The sequence below is a fragment of the Tursiops truncatus genome, chromosome 4 (genome assembly GCF_011762595.2).
Source record: "Tursiops truncatus isolate mTurTru1 chromosome 4, mTurTru1.mat.Y, whole genome shotgun sequence".
Taxonomy (NCBI): domain Eukaryota; kingdom Metazoa; phylum Chordata; class Mammalia; order Artiodactyla; family Delphinidae; genus Tursiops; species Tursiops truncatus.
This window is the reverse complement of record NC_047037.1, coordinates 77,739,030-77,761,684: the sequence shown is the minus strand read 5'-3', so window position 1 is coordinate 77,761,684 and position 22,655 is coordinate 77,739,030. Positions and strand designations below refer to the sequence as shown.

The following is a 22,655-nucleotide window of genomic DNA, read 5'->3' as shown; positions in this document are numbered from 1 at the left end:
AATGCCGAAATCGCTCCTTTAGTCACTGTTGTATCCTGTTAAAGTGCTGCCACCTGGGTACATATCGAGAGGCGCCTCAGAGACAGAAAGCCCTGAGGTTAACTAAAGAAAGGGGTTTGTTTTTTAGAAGGTTCCAGCTGACATGCACCTCACAGTCTTTCCAGAACTCTATGTACAAAAATGCACTCTCCAGGAAGTAGAATTGTGCGTTGACATTTAGGTTGGGTTTATAGCTAGCTACTGCACAATTAAAAATGCCAGCTTCATTAAGTACAGCCATGAGGTACCTTATTCATTCTTGGTGATGCATTCACCTATTAAATAAATATTTATTAGATGCATATCATGCACTGGGCACTGTGCTAGGCATATCTGCTAGTGCCCATGACTGGTCCGGCATCGGACTGCCTTCATGAAATCCTGACTCCACCACTTAACTAGCTGTGAGGCCTTGAGCAAGTTACTTAATCCTTCACAGCTCAGTTTCATCTCTGAAAAAAAAAAAAAGTGGCGGGGGTGGAGGCAGATAATGATACTACCTACCTTTCACAACTGTTACGAGGATTGAACGGGTTAATACTTTTAAAGAATCTTAGAGCCATAGGAAATTGTCAGTAAGTGTTCGCAGTAAGTAAAAACAGTATTAATAAAATGAAAAAAATCATAGATTTGGTAAGTTCTGTTCTAGACAACAACTGCTTTGCAGAAACTGCTTCCAGAATAGGATCCATCCCCTAGTGTGGACTGCAATCTGCTTTACCCCTCCAATTATTATTGGAGAAGGCACATGTTATTGGCTCTTGAACCAGACTTAGATAATGAACTTTCCAAAAACAGCAAACTAACCAACAACATCCCGTGGTTCCTCCTCCCTTTATACCTAAAATGTAGAGAAACATCTTGCTTCATCCTTTACCAGCCTTTGTGCCATTCTTCAGGGTCAGAGGAACTGGGCTCTAGGCATTACACAGTTGTTTCCTTCTCAGAGTCAACATGCCACTGCCATCCCCACACAAGTTGTGGCGTTTAAGTAGCTAAAATTCTGGGGGAGCGGCACTGGGCCTGGGGAGGCAGGCTTTGAACTCCAGCCAGGACAGGGCGTCCAAAAACACCTCTGGCAGCGTTCCCCATGGGTAACGCTCACCACTCTGCCATCTCTTTGGTTTTCAAATGTAACTTGGCAAAAGACTTACTGTGGTAATAAGGAGGCCTGAAGGTCTTATCAGCAACTCCCCATCGCGGTGGGAAGATGACAAAATCAGCGATGGCCACTCCGGGGCGGACAGACTTGGCAGTCAATACCGTGAAAATGGATGGGTCCTGTGAAAGAAAGGACAAGGAAAGCCTGAAGACACGAGGAGAGGGAGGTGACTGAACAATGACACACGTCACCCATGCATGAAGGGTTTTTGAGTGAAACTGTAATGTCTGATCAAACCACAGGCCAGGCTAAGAAGTCTGGGCTTGTCATCGAGGTGTAGTAATCCCTCATCTGACTTTCCCCTCTTGCTGTGCTTGAAGCAAAATGAATTAACACCAGCTAAGGAGATTCTGAGCAGCTTTTTCACCCTGCTGAGCCCTCATTTCATGTAAGTACTACCCTGTGGGTCTGACAACAAGCAGTGCATGCCTCCCAACCTCAGGTCAGAGTGACCAGAGCTGGGATGTGCTGCAGGGAGCTCTTGGCAGAAGGGGTGCTCAGAGTAAGGTGGAAATAGAAATAAAATAATATCCAAGGGTTGGTATAGATGTAGGATGTGCATCTCTTTGGAGGAATCACAGAGATTCCAGATGGTATCCTCATTGCTTTCTTACCCTTGTTTGACTCTCAGGTCTAAAATGCATCACTCGTCTGGGTGGTGGTAGTGTAGGGGAAAAGGGAATAGGTGGGGGGACAATATTATGATTTATCAAGAACTTTAGACTCCTTCGGTGGAAAGACTGAGATTCAACTTAATGGCAATCAATGATCATGTTTACTTTCAGATGCCACATGAGGGTCTGGGATTCAAAGATGATTGAGCACTACTCCTTGCTCTTTAGCATCATTAGTGGTGGTGGTGGGTGTGTGTGAGGGGGACTGAAGGAGTAATAAAACAAGTGCATGAATAATGAATCACAGCAAGGTGCCAAGGGAAATCTAGCTTTACAAATAGAGAGCCAAGGGGGTACAGAGTGCCTATCTCTACTGAGAGGATCAGGGAAGGCTTCAAAGAGGAGGTGACATTTGAGGTAGGACCTGAAGAATGAAAGGAGAAAGAAAGAAAAAGGGAGGGAAGGAGGGAGGGAAGGAGGAAGGAAGGAAGGGAAGGAAAGGAAGGAAAAGGCAGAAAGGCATTTTAAGCACAGATAACAGGAAAGATCAAAATGCACAGAGATTTTGTTGAGGCAAGAGAGCTAAAGCCCAGAGTGCACTGGCAAAAGGGAGAGGGGCAAGAGGCGGTACTGGGAAATGAGCCCAGGGCCAGATGGCAAAGACCATCAGATACCATGCTTCAGAGCTCAGACTTAATCCTAAACCACAGGGAACCTGCAAAGGTTTTCTAATGCTGTGATAGAATGATCAGGTCTGAATTTTGGGAAAACAACTATAGCAGCAGTACAGAGGAGATTGGGCATGTGTAAATGCAAGTCAAAAAACGCTTTATGCTGTGAAAATGAACACTCCTTCATCTGTCATGAGAAATGATCTGAAACTGTTAAAAGGTAGCGAAGCTCAAATAAAGCTCTATCAGTGTCTCAGGATCCTTTTTCTTGCTGCTTTGGGCATGATGCCTCATTTTCTTTTCCCTTTTGATTTTATTAATTGTTGCTGCTCTTCAGAAGGGTAGTTTTGGGCCCCTAGAGGTAAGCTGAACTGGCTCAGAGTAATCTTTCTGTCTCTGGTTTCTTGCTTCTGCTCTAATTACCCCTCCAGCTTGTGGGTAAAGTTAATCTATTATGCAAAGTGAACTTTCCCCCAGGATCTCAGAAGTAGCACTTTATCGAGAATGCGGGGCCTTGGGGGCCTGCACTGTAGGCTGGGGACCTATTTGTAGTCCCCTGATTGACTGAAAAATATGATCGAGTTCATAATCTAGAATTTCTTTGGTTTAAATTCAAGCACTGAACATTATGAGTAACTTTAGAAGAGGGCTGTCTGTTCCATCATGGCTAAAAAGAGCCGGGAGTGGAGGCACTGGAGTGGGCAGCCAGAGCTAGCAGACTCTTGGTATTTATGAGCAGGACAGAGAACTTTCCAAATCCAGAAATGTTCCTTCCTCACCATTCCATCACTAACATTAGCACTGGTTTTCTTTTGGGGATACATTTTCCAGGAAGAAACCAAGTTTTTAGCCATGTAGGAGAGTTCCTGTGAATACTCTGTAGAGAGCTGAGCTGTACTGCAGGGTGAGTGCTGAGCTTTTAGCCTGGATCGCCCTCTAGCTATGTTATTTACTCCTTCACTGAAGCCTTGCAGCAGATGATTCAAATTCCTGTCAGCACAGCGACAAATGACTAAATCTCGGGCTTCCAAGGGTGACACTGGTAGTGTTAAATCTGTGAATGTCAGGGGTCTACTGTGGACCCCTCCCACCTACGGGTGTCCTCTCCCCGGGGCCCCTCCATGGGCCAGACTTACTGCGTGGTCAAAGGCCACTGAGTTGATGACCATGAAGTTCTCCAAGTTGTACTTGTAGGGCGTATAATTCCCATGCCAGGCCACAACATTGAACGGGGAGACATCCTGATTTAACAACAACAACAACAAAAAGGCAGGAAAGGGTGATTTTAGCATGTAATGCTTTTGTAGCTATGATTCCTCAGTTTGTACTTGGCATTATTGTCTCTTTTTTGATGTGATTCTGTTCTCATCATTTAATAATACCATCTCTGGGAAAAATATCACCCTGAATCATCTTGTGGTTGCTTCACATTCTCTCAAACTGTCCTCGCTATGCCGCTAACCCTAGTCTTCCAGTTCATAAGCTGCAGCTGCTTCTGATCACATGTGCAGCACAAGCACAGCACATGCTCCAAGCAGTGCCTTTTCAACAATTTTAACACAATTGTGAGAATCTGTGGATGCCAGCAATTCTTTGACAATCTGGGCCACCGTCTGGGTTTCCCAGTGCTGAGGGTAGGCACTTGGCTGTGACTGCTCTCCAGCTAACTGCTGCCCAGAGGAGATTCTAGTATATTCAGTGCCTCGGTTGGTGAGTACAGGAAAGCTAGAAGGTCTCTAAGAGTTCCAGCCCCAGGGACTTGAGATTTCAGAGCAATCCTAAGGTGATGCTTCTTGGGTCTGCCCTGGGGTAAGAGAGGATCAGTGTTCTGTTATAGGAAGGTAGTTAGGCTAGGGAGTCCAGGTGATACAGTCCATGTAGGTCAGCCTCCCAGGGCACAGATCATGGCAGAGATGGGAGAATGGATCAGTGGGGGCTCACACAGAGAATAACCCACACAGAGTCCATTTGGAAAGTGGAAACCCATGGAGCTGCTGGCTACCTCTAGAATGGTGATCCTCTATCAAATATATGTCAAATATAATACAGGGAATAGTCATTTAAAAATGAATGTGAATGGCACAATTTCATTCCTTTTTATGGCTGAGTAGTATTCCATTGTATATATGTACCACATCTTCTTTATCGCCATTTGCAGAGACGTGGATGGACCTAGAGACTATCATACAGAGTGAAGTAAGTCGGAAAGAGGAAAAAAAGTCATATATTAACACATATATGTGGAATTTAGAACAATGGTACAGATGAACCTATTTGCAAAGTAGAAATAGAGACACAGAGGTAGAGAACAAACATATGGACACCAAGGGGTGGGGGGTGGGACGGACTGGGAGATTGGGATTGACGTATGTACGCTACTATGTACGAAGTAGATGGCTGGTGAGTGCCTACTGTATAGCACAGGAAAAAAAAATGAATGTGATTTCCACACTGCATCCCCAGAGGTCATCATTTTTGCCAGGCTGGAGTAGTAGCTCAGCACCTGCATTTTAAACAAGTTTCCTGAGAATTTCTGATGCAAGTGGTCTCTGAACCACATTTTAGGAAATCCTGATCCAGAGAATATGAGGGTGACTATGTGTCAATGAGTGTGACAATGAACCCTCAAGAGTTAATTTTAAACGCCAAACTAGTTGGTCTCTGCTGGTTAGCATACCTTCTAGATGCTGTCCAAAGAAAATAACGTGCCTTAGCAAAATATAAGCAATAAGTTAAATGGGCAAAAATAAAGCAAATGAATAATGGTAAACAGAAGAGATCTTTGGATTATTTTTACTGTATGGTTACTTTATTTTACTATATTATATATCCAGTATATGAAGTAATAATGTATTATATTACAGATTATATATTGTTATTTTTATTATTATCTATGTCTTTGCTTATCTCCTGAGTTTACCAGGCTGGTGCTATAAACAAAGTCAAACTAACTGAGTTCTGCTTGTTTTCTATCAATTGTTGCTTGTATTTGAAAATATGGTGACCATTCTTGAATATAAGTCTTAGATGAACTGCTATTAACTCATTTTCCTTTTCAGAACATATTGCCCTGCCTGTATATTATGCTTCCCCAACATTTATAGAGACCTAGATATTGTGGGGTTTTTATTGCTTGATAAATAGAAAGAGCATGCCCTTTGGAGTCAGAAAGATATGGGTTTGAATGCTGATTCTGTCATTTAGTGTGACATTTGGTAAGTTATCACCACCTGGCCTGTTTTCATGACTACAAGTAAGGCAAGTAGCACCTTATTTGTAGTATCTTAGTGATGTGGTAAAGATGAAATAATATATGTAAATACTTAATACTAGCCTTGGCAATCAGAAGGTGCTTAATAACTATTCATTCCTTCCCCTGCCTACAAACCCGCTTACTTTACCTGTTTGGCAGCAAACATCTTGCCCTGGTATTTATTAATCACAGTGTAACCACCTGGCGCTTGGTGATCTTCGTACCAGGCAACAGGTATCAAGAAATCACGAGGATTGGCCAAGCCATTGGCTCCTAGAACATAATGACCCAAAAGTCTTTTAGACACTTCTGAAATCACATAGGAAAGATGCCCACTGTTGCACAAAGAGAAAGGGCTCTCTTCCACGTCAAAAGCTACTCCACAATTTGCTTTCATTGTTCAAAGGCTCATTGGAATCCAAGTCTGGTGCCTTTTAAGGAGGACCTAAGGAATTTGGTCAGAAAAAAATCATGAAAATAGCATCATCATCATCACCAGCATTATGTCCTAAAGTTGTAGAGTGAATATGGTTTATAAACATTTTACATGCATTATCTCATCACTACAGGGGAGGGAAGGGGAGGAGAGGGAGAGACTAGAAAAGAGGAAAGGGAAGATATGATAGAATACTAGATCTTTTTTTCCAAGAAAACTCTGATGACTCTAGAACTCATCTACAGTCCTTGAGAAAGGTTACATCCTGTAGCCCCAGGCGTGCCTCTGCTCCTCAGACAGAACTCACAATCAACCCAAGCCTGAAAAACTGCTCTGCAGCCTGACAATCTGTCTGCCACTGAGGGAGACAGTATTTGGGACTTGCCTGCTTACCTTTGCTTTGTGAGTGTTCCCTCCAGAGAGAAAAAAATAAATCAAAAGACCAAAAATGAAAAACGTAAGTGCAAAAACATAATTTAACTCTGAGTGGAGAGACCTGGGGAGTGTTTTATCATTTCCAGCTCCTGGGGTTTAAAAGAAAAAATGTCCCCAGCTGGTTAGTAAATTATATATATTTTCCAGAGGGTACGTGTTCCATGGAACCCGGAGGCTCTGCTGGCTCTGGAGCAGCAGGAAGCCAGAGCAAAGTGGGAAGAGCGGGTGGAGAGCAAGATAACAGATGGCCCACCATGGCTCCACTGCCTCTCTGCTGCTTCTCACCTTCCTCTGACTATTTGGATCCCCCAGGGGAGTGACCAGAAGGCACATGCTGGCCTGTCCCTGGTTTGCTCTAAAAAAAATCTGTTGACAAGGAAAGGGAAGAGCTGGGGGCTGTGGCCACCACCTTCAGCAAACATGCCAAAGATGGAACCAAGGGCCAATTTTCCCAACCACTCCTTTCACTCCCAGGGACGTTTTGTGAACAACCCCTCCTACCGCCTTCACTTCTCTCCTGCTCTCCCGTCTCCAGCTTGCCAGAAGAATTGGGGGTGGGGGACCTTGTTTCACTTTTGAAAGTTTGAATCTGCCTCATGGAGGCTGTGGTTTCTAGCTCCTTCACAGTACTGAGGGAGGTATGCTTTTTGACTCTCAAGTGTGTAGATGTTTTGGAGGATGCTCAGTAGGAATGTGAGGTTCATAGACTGTATGTCTTTCAGTCCGTTTCCCCTTTCCATAGCCACATAGCCCCTACCATTGTTATGGCTTTTCCCATTTTATTGTCTACATACAAACCACTCATTTAAGAACATGATCTTCCTTTTATCCACAAAACCCATTCCCACTTGTACACTTTTTCTTAAGCTCATCTCTTTCCTCTTTATTTTCCCTCAACTTTCCATCAAGGATTAGTCAAATCTTATCTTTTCTATGAAGCTGTTACTGGAGACTTGGCCTACAGTAACCCAGACTTCTACATCCTCTAGGGTATACTCTGTATAACCTGAAATCTATTACGTATTGTTTTGCTCTCCAATGGTCTGTATACTATTCTAGAGAGAGATTTACCATGGGTTGGCTTGGATCGTTTTCTGTTATGCATGTATGTGATGGGAAGAAGCTTGTTCTAGCCTTAATGTGGTTCCTGTCATTACGCTCAGCACAACATGGGAGCCAAGACAAGCTGATGGACTGGTGCACTGACCAGCTAATTAATGAAGCTGTCATCTCATCAGATGGGTCAGCTATGCCACCTGGAGCCCCTGAACGTAGAAGTCTGAAATAAGAAGTCTGCGATTGCTCAGGGAACTCTAGTATGTTCTGAAATTCCCAACTACACTTCGTCTAGGGAAGAAGTTGTCTAGAGAGGAAAGTTGAAGTTTGAGTGAGATAAAGAGGGGAGATGGATGTTTAACTTTCATGCAATTATCTGTGTCCTATATTTCAAGTCAGGCTTAGAAGCTTGCATTGAAGATTTACCAATCGGTCCCAGGTCAGGCAACTCAAAGTGGACGCCGTAGACCTCCAGGATGTAGCCCCTGGTCTCCTCGAAGACATCTATGCTGAACCGCATTCCTCTCTGGAACAGAAGTAAACATTGGTGTGCTCTCCCAAATTATACCTGTAGTTATAAAGAAGCTGCCCAAGAGCCACAGCCAACCTCACTTGCACAAGTAATTCTGTAGCCTGTTGAACTATGTTGGAGAGGTGACCAGCTCAAAGAGGAGGTAGAAAGAAAAATTTAACTTCTAATCACATCTGTGACCAAACCAATTCTAGTCTACTCTCTCACTGGGTCCATAGATAACAGTGCCCTGATTTAGCCAACTTTTAAAGAAATCCATCTTCACTGCTTTCCACCCGCACCAGGGCCTTATCCAGAGTGTGTATAAATATTTAGGAAAGTGAATTGACAATTTTTTTTGCTTTGTGATTGTGTACTATTTTAAAACAAAGTAGGGGGCTTCCCTGGTGGTGCAGTGGTTAAGAATCCGCCTGCCAATGCAGGGGACACGGGTTCGAGCCCTGGTCTGGGAAGATCCCACAGGCTGCAGAGCAACTAAGCCTATGCGCCACAACTACTGAGCCTACGCTCCAGAGCCTGTGAGCCACAACTACTGAGCCCGCATGCCACAGCTACTGAAGCCCATGTTCCTAGAGCCTGTCCTCCACAACAAGAGAAGCCACTGCAATGAGAAGCCCACGCACTGCAACGAAGAGCAGCTCCCGCTCGCCACAACTAGAGAAAGCCTGCGTGCAGTAACGAAGACCCAACACAGCCAAACTAACTAACTAACTAACTAACTAACTAAACTAACTAAATAAATAAATAAAATAAATTTGAAAAATAATAAAACAAAGTAGGCACACAAGTTTAGTTACCCTTCTGCACAGGGAGCCTTCTGTATAACTCAAACTTCCTCCCCATTGCCCAGACGTGACAGAGAAATTTTAGAGTTGGAAATAGCAGCAGTTGCAACATCAGATTGCTCCCAAATTAGGGAGAAGCAGGGAGAGGGGGACACATCACCAACCTGAATGACGCATATCTCGTTGGGCTGAACAAGCATCTTGCCAAACTCGGTGTAAATGAGAAGTTTCCCTTTCTGGGGAACTAACAAAAAAGACAGGGTGGCAGTGGGTAGCTCTTTTCAGGCGAGAATGACTTCATGAAGAGTAAAAGGCTTAAGGGCTGCATTTGCTTTTTCATTCCAAATGAAAAGTACTTTATTGAGTCTCATGGGGGAATATGACAGAATTGACAACTTATGTTAGCTATTTTACTATCTAGAAAAACATGAATGGAAAAATTGACTCTGCTTTTTTCTTCTTTTCTTTGGTTGCCAGGTAAGGAGCTTGTATTTGCACAATTCTGTGGCTTGACCAGAAAGAGCAGAAGAAATAGGCTGGAAAAAGACCCATTTCTGATAGTTCCAGCAGAATGCTGGCATTTGCATGTCTACTGTCTACATCAAAATGTTCACTCCATAATATCGTACTAAAACCATTGAAAAAGAATGGATAGACCAGAAAAATCCCTACTAGACTTTCCATCCTTCCTGATGGTCTCATGAAAATTTGTATTTATATTGCAGATATCAATGACAGATGGTCTTTTCTTGGGTGAGTGTGAAGGCAAATAGAGTTATCTTAACAAGTTAATCACATGTTGGTATTACTCTTCATTTCTTTTCAGCTGCCCAGATCTCCCAGATCAGAAAGGCCCAGAAGAAACGAGCAAAGACAGGGAGACCAGGAAATAGAGTAGGCGCTTGGGGGTACACAAAGAATCTTTTCCAGACCTCCAATCGCCTTTACACCTCAGTCTGTAGACTGCACTAAATAAGACAGATTGAAAGGAAAGTCATATGTATACAATTAAAAAGTAGCTTATGACTAGGGATCAATTACCAATGAAAGGGTCTGAAATCTTCAAAACTTACCAATCAAGAAGTCTCCATCTGAACTGTAAAAGCATCTGAAACATATAGAATAATTCCTATGATTGTCAGTTTTAACACTGTCCAGGCAAATTAATTCACTGCACAAATTATTGCTCAGTACCTGGTATGTGCTAGGCTTAGTGCTGGGTGTAAAATGATGAGCAAAATGACCCCATCTCTGCCCTCATGGAGTCTTACAGTCTAGTAGGAAGTCAGACAGCAATCCAACAACTACAGAACCATATCATCATAAACTGTAATGGCACTGTGAATGTCACGTTCAGGGGACTGAAAGAATAATGAACCTGATCTAGTCTGAGGAGGCAGCCAAGCCTTCCCTGAAGGGGGAATGTCTGACCTGAGATCTGAAAAAATCATCTAGGCAAGGGCTTGGGGATGGGATGGGGGTGGGGTGGGGAGAACATTCCAGAAGGAACAGCACAGGCACCTGCTCTGAGGCAGAAAGGCACATGGCAGGTAGAAAGAACTGAATGAAGGCTAATGTAGCTCAGGTAGACAGACAGGAGGAGCCTGGTATGACGCTGGACCCCGAGGGACATCTCCAGTGCCTTGTCATAGGGCCGTGATTTTGGCCCTGATTCATGGCTCAGAGAAGTTAAACGACTTGTCCTAGGTTGCTGAGCCAAGAAGAATGGATTGGGCTTTGGACACAGCCGTCTGGTTCCAAAGGTAGTGTGCAAAACTGCTATGATATTCTGCTTCCCAAAGAAAAGGCAAAAATGACTTTTATGGAAGTGTTTCTGATTTTGAAAAAAAAACTAATATGTAAGTTCTTTTATTTAGGATCTTTAAGCTTATGCAAAGTTATTAGCTGAAGCCAAAGTCTGCCACCAACAGGTAGCCCTAATGGCTGCTCAGATAGTATGACTTTGGACTCAAGAACAGCCCTGGGGAACCTTAGACGTTAAGGATATTCTGACTCAAACCTGATTAAAGTCAAGGTTTGAGTCAGAATACTTAGACTACTCCTGCTTTCAGTGCTCCATTGTCCCTTTTGTATTTGCATTGTTATGTGACATTCTTATTTATGCCACAGAAGTCAGTCAAGATAGAAATGCTCATTTATTGTCATTATTTTAAAATGTATATCAAGATTGCTCTGGGGTAAAAAAAAAAAAAAAGTAACAAAAACAACAAACCAGCCTTCACCCTCTTGCCAGTAGCTCTTGGGGAAGGGGGCTCTCGTGCCATAGCTCTGAGCCACTTACCTGTTCCCCATGGAGGTGTTGCACAGGAAAATGTGGACAGCAAGCCCATTGTTAGACCTGATATCTCCAGCTCCACACAAGGTGTGCAGGCCCTGGGAGAGACCCGCACGAGAGGGAAAGGTGAATGAGGCCAGCCCTCCCACGGGTCCCTGAGAGTCATGAGGCAAATTCTACTAGGGTCTTCCCTTTGGGACCAGGGAACCCGGAATTTACTGACTTATGTTTTGTAGATGGTGGCTCACCCTCATTGCCAGGCATGGCCCTAGGTCTGGATTGTCTTAATGGCTCCATCAGAGTTGACCTTACAGAGCATCAATTCATTACTTGGCATTTTATCAGTTTGGTGCTTAAGATCAACCTGAAGGAGAGTTTCCTTTGGAGGTAAAATTAGGCATCTAGGAGGCTTGGGGAGGAAAGTTGCAGCATTAAGGACCAATTAATGCCCCTCAAATATACATTACCATGTGGGTAGCCCTCTGCTTATGAATAGGGTCAGCCCTAATCTTTCCAGAACAGGGTAGAGGAAAGTATTCTGACCAACTGTAATCCTCTCTGCTAATAACCCACAGTCCCAAAGACTTTAACACATGGGCCTTCCCGAAAGGAGGGAGCTCTGTTCCTCCAGATATCTATAATTCACCCAGAGTGAGAGATTTCTTTTTATATTTTAACTCAGTTTGCAAGTTTGGGGCCTATTTAGAGGAGCCCACACAGGGCTTGGAGCACTTAATATGATAAAGAATTCAACATGGAACAAACAATTTGGCCTAAGGCTGGGCACCTGGACTCTCCTTAAGTAAGCTATGAGCTGAGCTTGGTGTACAGAACCCTCCCCTGGCTTCTTTGAGCCCCACCTCCTTGTAGCTCCCAGCCTCTCCCCTATATATGCTTTGTTCTGAGCACAGTTGTTCCAATACTCCCAGCACCTATAACTACCAAGCAGAACTTCTAATCAGCATTGTGCTAACTAGAGTTGCCACCCTGAGTCGATGCTATTCTAGCCCAGGGGTCCATTTTGGGGAGTTCATGAAATTGGATGGGGAAAAAAATTATATATGTATTTCACTAATCTCTGACTGAAATTTATCATTTCCTTCAGTTAACGTGAATGTAAGCAACAAACCACAGCCGTTTTAGAAGTGCCTGTAACCTTGTACTGACAGAAACCATAGATGATTTTATATCACATTATAGTTGTTACAGATATCCCAAAATATCATTTATGCTCATACTTTTAATAACCATAGTTGTTAGATCTTTTCATAGATCTTGTGACTTAGTGCATTAAGAAAGTAGCATATATATTACTATAAACCAAACCAAATTTGCTATTTTAATATTTTTATCACTGTATTTCAATATAATTGGCTTCTTTGTAATTTTATGTAATTTATTTTATGCATTTAAAAACAAACACAGGCTTAAAAAATAAATAAATAAATAAAATAAAAACACAGGCTTCCAGACTTTCAAAGGAGTCCATGGAACAAAAAGGCTCAGAACCCGTGTTCCAGCCAGGAACAAAGAAACGTGAAGTAGGTAAATGCCCAATTTCCATTGGCTGTTTGGAGATGTTGTAAATAGCTCACAAGTGCCCTTTGGTGTCAGTGGCCATATAGTGCCTGTACGTAAGACATCCCTCTGCCAGCCCCAAAAGCAGAGGCAGGTGGTGCTATGTCTGCTGCCTGCCTCCAAGGCTGCTTCTGCTTGGCATCCAGCCTGCAAATGGCTGGATCACTCACCGCAGAAGAGAGTGGTGGGCAGGTGTGGATAGTATTGACTTACTTACATTCACGAAGTCCACTTTCTTCTGAGAGGTTTTTGGAATCTCAAATGGTTTCCATCTCAGCTGGAAAAGAAATACGCATACAGAAAAATTATTTCACAACGGGAAACCACAGACTTTCTCAATAAATAGCATGGAAAAGGACAGCTGCTCACTCTGTGAGGCTCTGACTACTTGTGATTTTGTTATTTTCAATTTAATAATTATCCATCATTTCCTTAAAGGGGCTCAGTTGGGTTCTGTGTGTGTATGCAGGGTGTATGTTTGTGTTGTGTGTGAATGTTTAACATATATGTATATATATTGTCTTCATTCCTTAGCATTTTAAATTACAAAAATAAAAAATCATTGCTTCCTATTTCTTTTAACATTTTGCTCTGGCACATCAGTGAGTTTTGACTGATGCTGCTTTTTATGCTATTTATAATCAGCTCCCTTTCCTGGTGTGCCAGCCTCTCTGTGTGGGCTCCTGACACTGCAGGGGAAGGCTCTACTTCTTACTTCCAGCCCTTGGAGTTTTGAATTATTTCTTTAAGAGAAAGAAAAAGCACCCAGCTGAGATTGGATTTGGTAAATGCAGTACCAGGTTCAGTTTCTTCACCAAACCCCGTGTTTGTCCCCAGGCTGCCTGCCGGTTCAGTTTAAATCACAACAATCTTTAATTTAATAATGAAATGATCTAAGCAAGTAGGAAATAAAATCAGCAGGTCTGAGCCCTACTAGAAGTGTCAGCCCAGCACTTATTAATCAACTTGGCTGCGGGCCTGACCCAGGCAGTCTGGCAGCTGATAAACCCAGCAGCCTCAGGACATCTCATGGAGTGACCTGCACCCCGAGGGCTGGCTCCACTGGTTGCAGTGCCTGGTCAAGGCAGGCCCTCCAGTGGGTCATGGGGCTCAGCTCATTCTGTACTCCAGAGAGGCAGCTGGGTGGGAAAGGAAGCAGCACGTGGAAAAGGCAGCGCTGGGATGATCCTGCTTCTCTGATGTACACAGTCAGGCAGCAGCCTTTATTTCTTAAAAGCAAAGCAGGATTATCACATTCTGGGACTACTTTAAAAGAATGAAAGATGTTGACTTGAAAAACATTGTTGAAATCATGCTTCAGAGAGAAGGAAAAGGTTTAGGACTAATTCCACTGGGGATGATATTTCCTGGGGGAGTGGGGGGAACCTGAGACCCAGGATCTAGGAAAGGGTTTCTCAACTCTGGCACTATTGACGTTTTGTGTCAGACAATTCTTTGTTGCAGGGGCTGTCCTGTGCATTGCAGGATGTTTAGCAGCGTCCCTGACCTCTACTCACTGGATGCTGATAGCACTCCCCCAAGTTATAACAGCCAAAAATGTCTCCAGACATTGTCAGGTGTCACCTGGGGGACAAATATTCCCTGGTTGAGCACCATTGACCTAGGAGGATATTTCCCTGACATCAGCTAGGGCCACAGCTAAGCACTGCTGGCTTTTTTTTTTTTTTTTTACCATGAACCATTACCTGCTGCTTCCCTGTTTAGTAGCAGCACAGATTTGTACACCCAGGAAGATTGTCTGGAAGATAATATTACTTAGAATCTTGGTTCTAAGAGGAGTCATCATTCTAAATTTCCCAATGGAAGGGATTTAAGTATCCGATCAATGGTTACCTGGGCAACCTTTTAGATCTATCCAGAGATTCTAAACCCTGGCAAGCCGTGAGAATCACCCAGAGAGTCTTTGAGACCCCAAAACAAATTAAATCAGAATCTTAATTCTGATTGAGAAGGTAGGGCCCAGGCATCAGTATTTTATAAAAGCTCTGTCTTATAAAAAAACTTTAATGTGCAGCTATGGTTTAAGAATGAGCACACCCAACCCAGAGAGCCTGTGATTTTTGTATTGCTATTCATGTTCATGTTCAGAAAAGTCCACTTAGTCAACCAACCAGTCAATCAACTAAATTGCTGTATCTAGGGCCAGTTACCAAATAGCAAGGATGTTTAAATAATACAAGTCTAAGGCTTTCCAAACCTAAGGGAAAAAGAAGAGCAAGAAAAGAGAGAGAAGAAAGAAAAAAAGAAATAAACAAAAGGGAGCAAGTAAGCAAGAGAGAATCCCAGTAATAGGAAAGCACTACCTGGTTTGTTGCACTGACACTGAAACTGAGCAGGACCCTGCAGGGCCCTCCCAGGTGTCCCCTGTTTCTTGTTTGTAGAAAAAAAAAAAGGCTTTAATTTGCTAGGCCTTCTCTGAGTTCCAAAGAGCAGGCTCAAGCATTTAATAGGAAGAGAGAGTCACAGGACTCCTGGATCCTCCTCAAGGGATATACATATCTGTATCTGATGCATATCTTTGAGTTGTTCTGCAGAAATTAAGACCCCTACCCAGTAGAAGATGGTGACTATATGCTCACAACAAGCACTTAGACCCCAGACTGGTTGGAACCAGAAGGCTGAGATTCCAGAGACATCACTGTGTTACCTCACCACCAACCAATCAGAAGAAAGTCACACACCCTGCAGTCCTCACCCCAAATTTTGCCTTTAAAAACTCTTCCCCAGAAATCATCATGGAGTTTGGCCCTTTTGAGCATGAGCCACCTTTTCTCCTTGTTTGGCCCTTGCAATAAATCTTTCTCTGCTCCAGACTCTGACATCTCATTTTGTTTAGCCTCACTGTGCATCAGGTACATGAACTTGGGTTTGACAGCATGACAGCACCTTTGTAGATCTTCCTGAAATTAAAAATACCTGTTGTGGGTAGAAATAAAGTCCTGGCCCCTAGAGAAGAGGTTGGTACATTTTGAGTAGGAAAGACTGAATCAGAGAGGCCAATGGGTTGGTTTGGTTAGGTTTTTGCTGGTCAGTTTTTCAAAATCTTCTGTAGCACATCAGTCATGAGGAGAGAGAGCCTGGAGTGGAAGGTGGAAGGGCACCTACGTGATGATGTAGGTAACATACCTTCAATAGGGCCCACATCCTGGATGAGGTGGTGGTCTTGAAGAACCTTCTCTAATGCAAAAGGTGATGCCCTTCAGATGATGGAGATGTTATAGGGAAAGGAGTAATTTATCTGCTGAGTCTGATGGCAGAGGATTGTGCAGGACCTATACTCAGCATATCATGAACAATAATAAAGACCCCAAGGTGGTTCTGATGAACCCAGTACCCACAAGAAGAAGCCAGCTTTGAGTCTTCAGGAAAGAGATTTGGGTCAAGAGTTTTGGTGCAATATCATGTTGAATGTAGGGAGGGAAATTTGAGGAGAGGATAAACAGGAAGAGGCTATGGAGTGGACAGTGGAAACATCTCCTGCTAAAGCCAGATATTCAGACTAACTGCATGCTATGGAGCAGTAACCCTCTGATCCAAGGCCAGCCCAAGGGGACTGTGCACTGGGCTGAGCCAGGAGACCTGGGTTCTGCAGCTGCCTCTGTTCCTATTTACTCTGTGACTTCTGGCAAGTCACTGGATGCTTATTAACTGATTTAATTCTATAACTTTTTAACAGTTAATTTTGTTTATATTATTGCTAAAGAAACCCCCACAAAGAATTCAATTATTAACATTTCAAAAACAATGAAATCAGTTGAAGTACCCAATACAATGTCTTGACTATAGTGGATATTAATATATTTGTATTGAATGATTGAATGAATGAACAAATATAAGACACTGAGAACATTGCTAGTATCTCAAAAAACAAGACTAAAGCAAATTTGTGAGACTTTTGGAAGTCAAAATGACATTCAGGCAATAGCTAGTAAATTGACAAATGTTTCTAAAAGTGCTGAGATTGTTTCTAAAATGTAAGTCAGTTCTTTACACATGTGAAAACCCCTCAGTTCTTCCATATCCTTTCTGATTTTCTGTCCAGTTGTTCTATCAGCTGTTGAGAGAGAGGTGTTGATGTTTCCAACTATAATTGTGGATTAACTCTGTTTCTCCTTTCAGTTCTATCATTGCTTCACATATTTTGCAGCTGTGGTCTGCAAATTCTGTTGGAAAATAAACTCTTGCTTACTAGAAGTGAGATGGTCAAAAATAATTTGGAAAGCATCTTCAACAGAGACTAAAGTTAGAATTAAAAATTCTTTAAGGTTACCAAAGGAGTAGGAGAATCATGGCAATATTTAATGATCAGGATTTGAAATTCATGCTCAGGGATGTAAATGAAACCAAAGAATTGGACTCAGTATTTCCAAAGTCAGAAGATTGAGAGGTGTACTGGATGATCTGAGTATCACCTTCAACACTACATAAGATTCCCTCCAAAGCTGCCTTGGACTCAACTAGATTGGATGAGTTGGATACTCTCAACAACACTGGTGGGCTAGAGGTAGACATATCATTAGAAATTGATAACATCTATCCCAGATTTTGGAAGTAACTTGTAGATGGTTTTGTGATCATAATATGCAAACAGTTGTTAGCAGCAGCTATGGCTAGGAGAGGTCCAGGGTAATGTACTACAGTGAGTTTCAGCCCAGACTAGGGAAGATGGGACAGGGGGATAAAATAAAACAGTGGCTCATTAAATTCTTCAGCAAATCTAGAATTTGAGGAAAAAGGCAACATAATTTATGTGGAGAGAAATCAGGCTTTGGGAGACTCTTTGGCGGTATTAGAGTTAATAGAGCACAGTTAAGGAAGATTCAAATCATTGTACTTTGTTTAGCCTTTTAAAAGTCTTTCATGAGAAGACAAAAAAAGATGAGCCAGCATAGTATTTAGATGACATTTTTTCATGGATAGAAACCTGGATTCCTATTTGACCTTGCCCTTGAGGGTAAAGTTAAGGGCTTTATATCCATTATTCAGCACCCAGAGCATGAAACATAGTAGTCACTCAATAAATATTTGTTGGATGACATTTAATTCTCACAACAACCCTCTAAGGCTCCCATAATTATTGTCTCTATTTTAAAGTGACAAGACAAATGGTTTAGAGCAGGTAAGTTTTCTTTACTAAGAACTGATACCAACAATTTCTCAGCCTCCCTTAGCAACCTAAACCCTGAGCCCTTTAATCTCAGCCTGTCTTGATCTGCTTTCCAAACCATTCATGATCTCCATGGCTCCCAGGCTTTGCCTCCTTTTAATGGTCTTGTACTTGGTCCTCTAATCTGGGCCCTTATCTACTGCTCCTCAGGTGCTGAGTTGCCTTGGCCCAGTCTGACTCCTGGGACCCAAATCCTGCTAAGGTCCTTCAAAGTCAGCATTCTTGTCCAATCCCTATATATTAACTCATTCAAATGATTTATTGTACCACTCCTTGTGCCAGGTTTTGTGCTAGGTACCAGAGGTGAACATGACAGTCTCTGCCCTCAGGGAACAAGAAGACCCTGCAAGTATGGGCAATTCATGATTGAAAAACAAGGAAATGGATAACTGGAAGTGACTTTGGAAGAGAAATATAAGCAGGAATGTTCCCTCAGGAATAATTCCTGGTACAGGGCATATTTAACATTCTTACACACGAGCAATAAGAGACACACACAATAAAATAATCTGGTTTGCATACAGCTTCAACATCTTTCCAAGCAGTGAAGTGCAAGTTGATGGAGATGTACTTAAAAAGAGCCAGCAAACTGTCCAAAAGGGCTGAACAGGGCAATGTGCGCTGCGGTGTTGGCAAGTGCCAGTGAATGCATTTAGAGAAATGTAATCTAGTCTATTTATAGGATGATCGGATCTGAGCTATCAGGGAGTTACTTCAACAAATACTTGTGATTCTACCGTTTGGAAGAAGGCATGTGCTGGACACTGCAGGTTATATGAAAATGATGGAGACATAGATCCTACTCTCAAATACTCTGAGAAATATTGAAAGAGTTCAGTGAAGAAGGTGGAATTTAAGATGAATCTTAAATTATGGGTGGCATTTGGGTGGGTGGATACTTGTGAGGGAAGAAGAGAAAATTCTAAGTAGATGAAAGAGCATAAAGCACCCAGGCAAGAAAATTTAGAGTATTGTCCTGGAATGGTGAAAGTTCCAGTGTGGCTGATGGGTAGAGGACATGGAAGAGAGGGAAGGTCTTGAAAGATACAATAAGAATCACCTGTCGTGGGAGCCTGCACTTGATTGGCTGGGCAGTGGGAGGGAGCGTTAATGGCAGGATTTAAATATTTTTGAATGATAATTTAGTAAGTTGAGTCTGGCAGCAATGTGTGGGATAGGGTGGGAAGACACACAGATCAGTTAGGAGGCCATTTTAACAGTCCTGGTAAGAGGAAAAGAGGTCCAGACCAGGGGTGTGAAGAAAAGGAAGGAGAATACAGATACCAGAGACATCTTGGGAGCAAATGCTACGGCAGTGTTTCTTAAAGTGTGGTCCAGAGCCAATCTGAATGGAAATCATCTAGAGAGGCTCCTGTGCATCATCCTAGACCTACTGAATTAGAATCTCTGGGTGGGGAGTCTGGGGAATCTACATTTTCAACAAGTCACCCCGGTAACTTTTATGTAGGTGGGAATCACCATTCTATAGACATGGCACCTAATTCAATGTAAAGAGAGAAAGAAGTTCTCAAAGATGACTCTAAGGATTGGCTGGGCAGTGGAGGGGAGGGGTAATAGCAGGTTGAGTGTGAAAGAATGGTTGTGTCATTAACAGACCCAGAGAAGCCAGAGAGAGAGGAAAGTTTGGATGGGACTATGATGTCTTCAGTATGGATCCTGTTGAGTTGGGACATACACATGGCAATGTCTCCTGTGGGGTTTGAAGTTGGTGGGGAGATTTGTAAAATGTATTGCAGAGAGGTAATAGTTAATGTCATGGGAACGAATGATGTTCGTTAGATTTTAAAAAGTAAAACATGTGGAAGATGGCAAGAGGGAGAAGAAGTGGATGCTAGAGTATAAATGAGGTTCTGCAATGAAGGCAGCCCCAGAATAGCTTCCAAACCCGAGTGGTGGGACTGACTTCCTGCAACATGGCCTACCAGGTTATACCAAGCTTTGGGCTGAAATTAGGTTGGGTGAAGTTAGATATCTATAATTCTACCTGCAGAGATGTAGACATGTGGGGATAGGTGGGAAGTGAAGTGGGCTAGAAACCCCCCCTGTTGCTCAAGGAATTCCTCCTCTTAGTTCACCAAAGCTGGGTATTTCTTATAAGCAGCAATTAACCCTTCATCTCTAAAACAGAGTCCAATGAAAGTGGGACTCACTAACTGATAATTGGAAGGAAAGGGGAGGAAGCAAAGGGAGAATTGGGCTGAACTGTCTCCTCCCCAAAATTCGTATGTTGGAGTCCAAACCCCTAGTACCTCAGAATATAACTGTGTTTGGAGATAGGGTCTTTACAGAGTGATTAAGTTAAAATGAAGTCATTTGGGTGGGCTCTGATCAGCATGATGTGTCCTTATAAGATGAGGAAATTTGAACACAGAGACGTAGAGAGGGAAGACTATGTGAAGACACAGGGGAAGATAGCCAACTGCAAGCCAGTCGAGAGGCCTCAGAAGAAACCCAGCTGCTGAAACCTTGATCTCAGACATCTTGCCTCCACAACTGTGAGAAAATAAACCTTTATTGTTTAAAGCACCCAGTCTGTGGTACTTTGTAAAGCAGCCCTAGCAAACTAATACAGAGGGGAAGGGCCAATGGGGGTGAAAAGAAAGAGAAGAAAAAAAGAAGGTAAGAAAGACAAGAAGGAAGAGGAAGTGAGCAGCAGGAGAGAGTAAGTACTTCCCTCTCTCCCAGGAGGATGATGGAGACAGGGCAGGGGCAAGAGAGTCTAGTTCAGGACCTTGGAGATGGCCTGTTTTGCAGGTTTACACAATGTCACAGAACACAGGAAACGACAGAGATCCAGGAAGAAAAGAGGGTAATCTAAAAAAAAAAAAAAAAAGTTCTGATGAACCTAGGGGCAGGACAGGAATAAAGACACAGACATAGAGAATGGACTTGAGGACACAGGGAGGGGGAAGGGTAAGCTGGGACGAAGTGAGAGAGTGGCATGGACATATATATACTACCAAATGTAAAATAGATAGCATGGACATATATACACTACCAAATGTAAAATAGCTAGTGGGAAGTAGTTGCATAGCACAGGGAGATCAGCTCGGTGCTTTGTGTCCACCTAGAGGGGTGGGATAGGGAGGGTGGGAGGGAGACGCAAGAGGGAAGAGATATGGGATGTATGTATATGTATAGCTGATTCACTTTGTTACACTGCAGAAACTAACACACCATTGTAAAGCAATTATACTCCAATAAAGATGTTAAAAAAATAAAAGAAAAGAGGGAAGTCAACTGTTCCAGGCTTTGGGACGTTGAGGAGAAAAGGATTGTATTTAGCCATGGATGATTTATAATAGTAAAAATGGAAACAATCTAAATATCTGACAACAGAGGAATTATAAACATGTATTGGATAATTATGCCACATGAAAAATCATCTACACTCAAAGAGTTTAAAAAGACATGGAGGGCTTCCCTGGTGGCGCAGTGGTTGAGAGTCTGCCTGCCAATGCAGGGGACATGGGTTCGTGCCCCGGTCCAGGAGGATCCCACATGCCGCGGAGCAGCTAGGCCCGTGAGCCAGGCCACTGAGCCTGCGCGTCTGGAGCCTGTGCTCCACAACAGGAGAGGCCACAACAGTGAGAGGCCCGCGAACCGCAAAAAAACAAAAAACCCCAAAAAACCCCACAAAGACCTGGAAAAAGGCACAAAATATGATGTTTAAATAAATTAAGAAAAGCAGAATGTAAAACTGTATTAGAGAATGACTGTACTTACAGTAAATATATATGTAACTACCTTTTTAAAAATTAAAGTATAGTTGATTTACAATGTTGTGTTAGTTTCTGGTGTACAGCAGAGTGATTCAGTTATACACATATATGTATATATATTCTTTTTCATATTCTTTTCCATTATGGTTTATTACAGGATATTAAGTATAGTTCCCTGTGCTACACAGTAAGACCTTATTGATTATGTATTTTATATATAGTAGTTTGTATCTGCTAATCCCAAACTCCCAATTTATCCCTCCTCCCCCTTTCCCCTTTGGTAACCATAAATTTGTTTTCTGTCTGTGAGTTTGTTTCTGTTTTGTAAATAAATTCATTTTTATCATATATTAGATTCCACATATAAGTAGTATGATAATCTCTACTTAGTGAAGTCAGATAGAGAAAGACAGACATAAACAGCATTAATATAAGAGCATGCACAGCCTCTTCCCCTTCCCTTCCCTGCTCCCTATGGAAAATTCTGCTTTGCTCATTCCCACTCCCTCAGTCCTTTGAACTCCAGTCTCACCATGTAGATCAATGTTGTGTGTGTGTGTGTGTGTGTGTGTGTGTGTGTGTGTGTGTGTGTGTGTGTGTCCCCTGGGAAAATGGGATGAGGAACTACACTGTGTCATTTTCTAGAGGCAGAAGGTAGGGGCAGGCAGAGGCAAGCCATGAACAAGTGGTCCAGGCCTGAGGAGCTTGGGGAAGACTAGGTGTGAGAGGGTTGGAGTCTAGGAAAAATTGGGGGATGGGGATTTTGAAAAGTGTTGCTGTGGGTCATAGCCTGGATGCTCCTTAATGTTTTCAGGGGAAGCAAATGAAGATTGGGATTATTTTCAATTACTTTTGGTCTCTGGCTAC

The 22,655-nt window shown here is 42.7% G+C and overlaps 1 protein-coding gene across 7 annotated transcripts in view; it reads right to left on the bottom strand.

The window, feature by feature from the left end:
• HGD (homogentisate 1,2-dioxygenase) overlaps window positions 1-22,655 on the bottom strand; it is a 54,321-nt gene that overhangs the window by 9,135 nt on the left and 22,531 nt on the right. For 6 of the 7 annotated variants that reach the window (XM_073804188.1, XM_073804189.1, XM_019922775.3 and 3 more), the window contains 8 exons: window positions 13,075-13,134; window positions 11,286-11,377; window positions 10,057-10,091; window positions 9,148-9,227; window positions 8,093-8,192; window positions 5,888-6,012; window positions 3,623-3,727; window positions 1,194-1,320 (listed from right to left, as the gene is read on the bottom strand). In XM_073804188.1, the coding sequence (XP_073660289.1) occupies window positions 1,194-1,320; window positions 3,623-3,727; window positions 5,888-6,012; window positions 8,093-8,192; window positions 9,148-9,227; window positions 10,057-10,091; window positions 11,286-11,377; window positions 13,075-13,134 (724 nt within the window). The remainder of the gene's footprint in view (window positions 1-1,193; window positions 1,321-3,622; window positions 3,728-5,887; window positions 6,013-8,092; window positions 8,193-9,147; window positions 9,228-10,056; window positions 10,092-11,285; window positions 11,378-13,074; window positions 13,135-22,655) is intronic. The other variant, XM_073804191.1, reaches the window with a different exon arrangement.